General features: G+C 35.2%; 1 protein-coding gene across 2 annotated transcripts in view; it reads left to right on the top strand.

Annotated features, from left to right (window-relative positions):
• The first annotated feature begins 6,384 nt into the window (after positions 1–6,384).
• fstl1b (follistatin-like 1b) overlaps positions 6,385–8,916 on the top strand; it is a 38,309-nt gene continuing 35,777 nt past the window's right edge. Inside the window, exons 1-2 of one of the 2 annotated variants that reach the window (XM_026272421.1) lie at positions 6,385–6,577; positions 6,710–6,766. In XM_026272421.1, the coding sequence (XP_026128206.1) occupies positions 6,575–6,577; positions 6,710–6,766 (60 nt within the window). In that variant the 5' untranslated portion in view covers positions 6,385–6,574. The remainder of the gene's footprint in view (positions 6,578–6,709; positions 6,767–8,916) is intronic. The other variant, XM_026272420.1, reaches the window with a different exon arrangement.

Here is an 8,916-nt window from a genome sequence, read left to right as displayed (position 1 = left end):
AGATGCAAATATCCTAATATCCAAAATATAACATTTTGTACAGTAGAAGATTATTGAAAATAAATCACACATGATCAGTTACACAGAAAATAGTTTGCATTAGTCATATGTTCACATATATATATATATATATATATTTTTTATGTTGTCTTTAAAAAAATGCTAAAGATTTAAAGTGTGAATGCCAACATAGGTAACCTAAATATGATACCTATTTTTTTAATTGTATACAAATATATTTAATTTTGTGCTTTTATTTGCAGTGACCAGTGAAACCACAGAGCTCATTTTCCACTGCACAACTGTCACATCCTGTCACTGTGTTTATGTCAAGCAGCACACACTTGTTCATATTCCGCTTTGTGTTTACTAAAATAATCTCTCCTTCTTTTTTTCTCTATGCTGTTTTTATTTATTCTCTGGCTTGTACTTAAGTTGATTTCTCTTTAAACTGGGTATTTCTCCAGTGTAATGATTGTTTGGTCTAGTTTGCTCTCAAATTGCTTGGTTCTCAAATTGTTTGGTCTAGTTTGCTCTAAAAATGTTCCTCGCCTGGAAACATAATAATTTTATGATCTGGCCTAGAACCCATCAAGTTGCAAATACATTTGCCTTACAAACGTGCAATACAGGAAATTCACAGTGTAAATGCTGAATCTTCTTGCATGATTGTTGCTCTTTACCTGAAAAACCTCTGCAGCTTTAGCTCAATAGTTTCATCAACATTTACAAACGTACAGATAGAAAAATCCCTTATTTTGTGTGATTTTTAAAAATCATTTCTAAAAATATTGCTATGAGATTCAATGCTGCTCAATCCATGAGCATTCCTCTAAACTGAAAATATTTTGACTGGTTTACAGTCAGTTTATGAAGTCACATTCAGAAGAAACATACACAACACTGACAAAAGCACATTTTTAAATGATAGAACAAATTGTTGCATAAACAGATTCAGAGATGAATCTGAAACAAACACTGAAACAAAAACACAAGACAACCAGGAATCCACAAATAGAATTAACAGAACTGAGCCCCGACAAGACAACTATGAAATAAGGGCACCAGGAAACACAAGGGTTTAGGTGTAAACCAGATGAACTAGACACAAACAACCGAGTCTAATGACGAGGACCAGCTAAAACTACAAACTAAAAGTCCACAACAAAACAAGGGCACAAGCACAGAAAGAAAATTACACAACTATAAAATAATTTGATATTAAATTGAATAACTAAAACTGTCCCTTGCCCTTTTTTTTTATCACTGACATTTATCTAGGTGTCTATTATCTATGCACACATATACAAGAATGACCATACAGTGCTATGACTAATAGAAATAAATACATTCTGTATAATACTGTTTAATTGTCTGCTCGGTATCCTAACGGGTTGTAGATGTACTGAACGAGGAAGAGGTTAAAGCAGAGGATTGTCATATTCTTTCTGTTTCAAACACATTTGCTGGTAAAATGTATTTTGTTCCAATTATTGTACCATTTTGGAAGCAATAAACCATTGAAGGTTACATGAACCACACTAATCATTTACTGCTTATGAGCTTACAGTATATTTCGTGACTTGAGGTAAATATGCAAATAACTGCATTATTAGCATCTAACATCAAATCAGAAGTTAAATAATAATAATTATCTAAATAAAGAAATAAAAGGATCCCTTCTTTTGTGTGGGATCCAAATGTTTTGGAAGTAAAGCATGAAAAATATATAAATTGAAGCACATTCACTACAAATGAACTAAAATATTTTGCATTCTGAAACTCATCGCACTTTAATAATTATACAGCCATCCTATGTCTACTTATTTACTTTATTATTTAATTATTTATTTATCAAGCAACCATTAAACTCCCATTATTGAGAATAGAAAGCACGCTAAATCATAATTAACTAATAAAAGAGCACTTCACACTTCAACCACAAAGAGGAGGTGTTGCATCTCTGTGAGAGAATTCCACATTCTCAGTCTCTGCTGATTGCACAGACTACAAGATTTTACATAAAGATATTAAATGGTAAAGCATGCATTCTGCTGTTGATTAGTTTAATTTTTCTGAAAAGCTTCTTCTGAAGTAATTTTCATAGTGAAAACTGCACAAATGTCACACTACCTTTGTTTGTCTTGATCCTGGTATGCTTTCCTTTACCTTATAAAATTGCATTTATCTGTTAATTAATCCACTGCACAGAGACTGTTTTCAGTTTGCTGCAATGATGTGGTAAATATATTTTATGTGGAGAAGAATCTGTATGTTGAGGAGATGTTGAAGGATTATGGTTATAGATTCAGTATAACAGACTCATGACAGGGATGAAGAATCTATTGTAGTGTATCGTGAAACACTCTTCATGTGCTGTATGAGTCTGATCGGCTGTGTCGGACATCTGGCTTATATGATTCTGACAGCATTCTCTGTGATGGGAGGGAACTTGTCTTACTTTGACAGACAGGAAAGTTTTCACTCTTATATTGTGAGACTGTGACTTATTACTGTCAAAATCATCCCATAATTAATGTCATATCATTGCTGATGAATAAGTCTAAAACTTTCATTCAAAGTACTTGATTGACAGTGATTCAATGTCCTCTGACATGGATGTGCAGACATGCATAATATATAGATTAGAAATAAAGTATTTTTTTGTTCATACATCATCTAGGTACAGCACAGAGGCTTTGGGCCAGTCAAAGCTGATGGATCACACAATCAAGAAACCACATCGGTCAAATTGATTTCAAATAGAATAAAGAAGGATTTTCTGTTTTAAAGAAATATTTCACCCAAAAACGAACATTTGCTGAAAATCCAAAAATATATATTTTTTTCTGGATCTGCACAGATTTCGAGAAACTTGGCATTGCATCACTTGGTCACAAATTGATCGTTTGCATTTAATGGGTGCCATCAGAAGTAGAGTCTAAACAGTTGATAAAAGCATCAAAAGTAATCCACACCAATCCAGTCCATCGATTAGCATTTTGTGAAGTAGTACAAAGAAATTCCTCATTACAGTGTTTTAACCTTAAATTACTGCTTCTGGTAAAGTCTATAATATTAATGCTTCCATCAGTGAAAAACTCAAACCCGTTTTCCACTTATTAAAATCCACCCACATATATTTTTAGAACAGTTTTGATTGTAAGCTGTGTTTGATCTCTTAATGTTTCTGGAGCCACTGCTGTTGCACAGTTCATTGAATTAGTGGCAATAAAGCCATCTGGCTAACTATAATACATGAACCCTTTGTACTACAGTGAATATAAAAACGTGTAATAAAAAAAAAAATTCTGTAATTATTTTACTGTGAATTGCCACACTCTTCATGGGCATACCTATACTTTTCAAACCAACATGTGTTTTACCAGCTGGTCTGATGTGATGGTGGTTGCATGAATGGATTATACAGGAGGAAAAACAAAGGCTTCATCATCACTGACCTTGCTTCTGAATATCCGACTGGCCATTGTTAAAGGTGTAGAACAGGAGATTGAATAGCAGATGCATTTGTGACAGGTTATTCATTCATGAAGTGAATTTATGCAGACACTGTTAGATAAACATTGATGAAAAGTAGCTGTGGAGAGGCAATTATGTGCTCTTCTGATTACCAAGCACTCTAGGCTGAAAGACATTAGGAGGACAAAGATTGTGTTAGGTAAGCCTCTATTTGCTCTTGTGATTGGCAAGTCTCACAAAAACAGATCTATATGTGGCTCAACGAATGTACTTGAACACTCACTCGAAAGCAAAGTATTTTGCCGTTATTTCAGTGTGCAATTCTGTTTCACACTTTTATTGCAGTAGAAATCCATTGTCAAATTAGCATATACATTGATACAACTCCACCATACCACCATACCTCCACCATTTTTTATTCATCAAAGCTCATTTTCTCTTTTTAAAAAGAAGAGGGCCCTTTGAGGAATTGCCATGGATATTATTTCAATTTGATCAGTCATTTGGCAAAACATCTCATCGAAATTCTGCATTTCAACTAGACCAACCACAAGAGAGACTTGTTGCTATGAGAAGCAGCTAATGAATTGTTCGGCTGAAGTGATAGTTCACCCAAAATGAAAATTCTGTCATCATCGACACAGTCTGAAGCCACATTATAATAACATGAAATTCTGTTTTATTTGCTGAGAGTCTTCTACTCCCTAAAAATCTCATCTTTAGAACAACACGAAGGGGGCAGATTTCAAATCTTAAAGGGGTCATATAATGCAATTTAAACCTTTCCTTTCTCTTTGGAGTGTTACAAGCTGTTGGTGCATGAAGAAGATCTGTAAAGTTACAAAGAGTAAAGTCTCAAACCCAAAGAGATATTATTTATCAAAGTTAAGACTTTGACAATCTTTTGCTTCTGAAACAGCTACAGTAAGTATGTTTTTTTTAAATAGTTTTAGTATTTTCTATTGAATGTTCCAGTGTTGAGTTTTGCACATCGTGCTTGTTGTGTGTGTGTGTGTGTGTGAGAGAGAGAGAGAGAGAGATAGACAGGATCACACAGTGGAGTCAGCTTTCTTAACCTTCCATGGCTTGTGTACTGCAAACACATAAGAGCTTCATCACTGTGTCTGTCATGTGACTCTGTTCCTCTTTCAGGCTTTAACTGATGGTAAAACTAAGGACATTATTAACTGTCTTTACATTTATTTTGAAAGCTGGCGATTATGGAAAGGGGTGTTTTATTTCTGACGAGTGCTTGCAGTCTTCGGCCAATCACAATGCACAGTTGGCCAATCAGAGCAGACTTTGCTTGTCAGAAGGAGAGACCTTGTAGAAAACTAGTGTTTGAGAAAGACGGGCCATAGAGGACCTGCAATAATGTACAGTATTTTATAAAATAATGTGTTTATTGGACATTAAAGCATGTCAACATATTCTGTCACTCCAAATACACAAAATAACGATCTTTAAAAAAAGCATCACATGACCCCTTTAATTATGAGGGTGGCATAAAGACTATGAGAGGTGGCAACAATGAATCAAGCATTCAAGCACAGTTTATTCATTTAGGGCCTGACATACACATTAAAGTCCATGGATATGCAAAACATTTGCATTTCCTCAAATGGACAACAAAATAATTATCTGTATATAGAATAATAATACAAAAATAAATTATTAAATTAAATGACAAAGTGTATTTTGCTATTTTGTGCCATAGTCGATATGTGATAAAGGTAAAAAAAAAAAAAAAAAAAAAGAGCAGCATTATAAAAATAATAACATTTATTTGACTGAAGTCACATACATGCCTGTCCAGCTGAAATATGATTTATACGATGACCTCTGAGTTAGCCGAAATAGTAATTTGTTCGGTAGTTTTTTTCTTTTAGTAGTTTATTTATGATGCTACAATACTAGTAAACTACACTGGTTCTGTATGTTTTGATACAATAAAAAGAACTAGTTCATAAGAGCCATTTGTTTATGAATCAGACTACACTGCTGGTTCATGAGTGTGTAGCCTGAGGAGAAGTCAATAGAAGAAGCTGCTGTTGTCTTGCCATTATTTCATGGTACACAGGCTTTCATCTCGTCATGAAGCACAGCTGCTGAAAAGAAACCTACAAACCACTGCTTACATTTTATTGAATGGGATACTAAAGTGACGGTTTGGCAAGGTTTTATCTTAGCATAGCAGGGGCTGTCTGCCACCACGAAAGATAAGCCCATTGTGAGTAAATAATCACAGAATTTTGATTTACCATAATACAGTCAGATTTTTACCTTTGTTAGAAATATTATTAATTTAATTTATTCCACAAACTTTCAGAATGGTGTTGACCTTTTTTCAAAAAGGTGGGAAGATAATAATAATAAAAATCAACACTGGATGGAACTCTCCATCAATGTTCAGACCGCAACTTTAATACCGAATTTTCAGCTGAAACCCGACAGCTGATATTTACCTTACTTTTTCTTTGTTTTCTTTGCACATCATATTTCATCTCAAACTGCTATCTCCCTGGTAAACAGGTTCTCCAACGTCTAATAAAGCTCTGTTATTAGCAACATTGTAATGGAGATAATGCAACAACTGTGAGGCATTAATGTATAATTAATGGGGAAAATTCTGTATATACATATATATATATATATATATATATATATATATATATATATATATATAAAACAATGTGACCTTTATTACTTAAAGTACATAAACAAATTAATAAATAAAAACGTTTTGTCTATATTTGAGCTTACAAATTGTCTACCTTTGATCTGAAACAATATCCTCACAAGCATGCGATTAATGATCATGCACAGTATACGCTGGACTGGACTCTGTAACCTCCAGCAGTTTGAGTCGGTCACTCGCTCTCTGAGGAGTGTGTGAATGTGAGTGTGTGCTCTTAATCTGGATCTGCTCCACGGCTTTCCACGGGCCACGTCACGTCACGGAGGGGGCAGAAGCGGATTCCTGCGCGCGGCTCGGGTTTCTGCGATCCTCACATCCTCAGATCCTCACATCCACAGCGGAGCGAGACGCAGCGCTTTCCTCCTCCAGTTCACTCAATCGGCTCTTTTTACAAAAATGGTGAGAAACCTTAACACTATTTGCAATCTTTTACAGCGTCTAAACAACTTGAGTCGTACTGCCTGGAACGCTTTCTCTGTGTGTAATGTGTTTTCTTCTCTCTCTTCTCTCCGCCCGTAACGCCCGTTACAGATGTTTCGCTGTTTCCCCGTGTTTTTCCTCCTGGCTGTAGTCTGCTGTCATGCCGAGGTAAGTTATAGCAAACCTGCATTCATTGAAGAGAAGAGCTCGTAAAAAAAAAGTGTTTATGGGGAACCGGGTTACATTATTTTATGGAATCCAACTCGCAGTTAATGAACTGTAAAAGAAACGAGTCCGGGCAACTGGTAACTTCAGACAAAGCAAGCTGCTAATGGTGCTTATTTGAAAGCTGAACTCGTGTTTTCTGATTTTTGCTCGTTGGAAAAGTTTAACACATAACGAAAAGCAGTTTTGATGACATACAGTCACATTAGATGACTCCAGATATCAGTCGTCTAGGGGGGAAATTTAGCATTTTCTGCATGGAGCGGGTCGCAATTCATGGGCGCCGTCATGTTGACATCACGTGATCATTCGTGTAATTGACTGCCTACTTAATTGCCAAAATGTTTATTTTATATATTTAATGTGAAGTGTCATGAGTAAACAGATGTAATGCATCCAGGCATCTAGATATCAGTATAATATTCAAAACCCCTGGAACTAAAAATAAGACCCATAGGTAAACATAAAAATGAAGAGTTTTGCTTTGATTGTATTTGGGTCATTTCTATTGGTAAACAATACATTGTACATAGGCTACCACATTGTTTGAAAGTCACTGAAACCAGACTTTGGGACATTTCCAAGAAATTATTCGTAATAATAAATCACTTTAAAAAAAATCACATTTGCCCTGAAAAACAAAAGTTTTTTCATTTTTCATTCAGAAATCACTAGTAAATTTCACAAATACAAAGAAATGGGATATTGGGAAAAAATAATAATAACATGAAGTTTTGCAGTAGAAAAGCAGTATTTGAAATTGTATTTTCTTGTAAAATATACTAACCGTTTTACCCAGTTTATAAAGACTGGTGGACCAGCTGAGTTGTCAAGATGCATCTGTCACAAAACGCACATTTACATCACCTGGCTTGTGTTTGTGTGGTTAATGAAGTCTGTGTGTGGTGAGAGGTTGGTGGTCTTTGCATTTGAAAATCAAAAGAGCTGTAAACAGACAGCTGTTAAAACCAACCAAATAACAAACTGTTAGGAGGTGTTTGTCCAGTGAGTTTACACTGATTTCAATGCTCAGATGCAGCTGCTGATGGGGGCCATATGTTGTGTTTTTTAGTGTTGATTTAATTGTGTTCTTTCGCTCAACAACCTGCCAGGTGAGCTGCATTTAAGCCACACAAGAAGAGGAACTCAACACTTATAAATGGAAGCATTCTTACACTGTATTGTGGAAATTACCTACGCATTCATTTTTCATTAAATGCAAGAGAATGCCTTCTACTTTTATGTATTTTAAGAAACAACATGGATTTTGGTGAAAGTTGTCTCTTGTGTCAGTGACAGATGCAGCAAGAATGCACTTTCTGTGTAAAACATCTGCAGATTCTCAAACAAGCACAATTATACAAAAAGCAAAGTGGCTTTAGATTTTTAAAAATGTATGACATGAGATCACATGTTCGCAAGCATTATTTTTTTATTTAAATGAAGGGTAGTTGTTGTTAGAGCATGCTACTGTATTACAACATGCACAAAATGATATGGACTCTGCTCTAGAATTATCTGTAAGTGATTTCATGCTGACAGGCTTGATAAGAAAACACTTAAGCTAAAAGAACAGCAACTCATAATGGGTGTCATGCAGCCCGCATGATGTGGTTTGTCTCTTTCTTGTATCTCACTCAGTGGGGGCTTTGGAGCTGTCAGAGCTTGTGTTCCCTAAAGGCATGATGTGCTGCTTACATAGACAAGCTCTTAAGGAGTGTCACCCCAAATTAAAACACTGAATTTCCTACTCCTACAATACAATTTGTGCTGGGATCATTTTGTAGTTGGTTGGTAGAGTATGCTCACTGTAAGTTCAAGTGGATTTGTGTGCACTGTATGGCTGGAGTCTAAGGCAAAGAAACAGTATATTCTTCATTGTTCATGATTGTATTTTAATATACAGTAGAGCACATATAAAGACATATTTTCACTATGATTTTTTTCCATATGGATTTAAAGAGAAGTTATAAAGAGTACCAAACCAGCTCCAATTCAAACCATAAACTTTAAGCAAAAATGTATATGCAAATATCATTTCTCAACAATCTTTTGCGGCAGGTCTTAACTGAAAGGTGTGCACATTATTGCCA

This window comes from Carassius auratus, chromosome 9 (genome assembly GCF_003368295.1).
Source record: "Carassius auratus strain Wakin chromosome 9, ASM336829v1, whole genome shotgun sequence".
Taxonomy (NCBI): domain Eukaryota; kingdom Metazoa; phylum Chordata; class Actinopteri; order Cypriniformes; family Cyprinidae; genus Carassius; species Carassius auratus.
The sequence above is the reverse complement of the archived record's forward strand: the minus strand, read 5'-3'. Positions and strand labels throughout refer to the sequence as shown.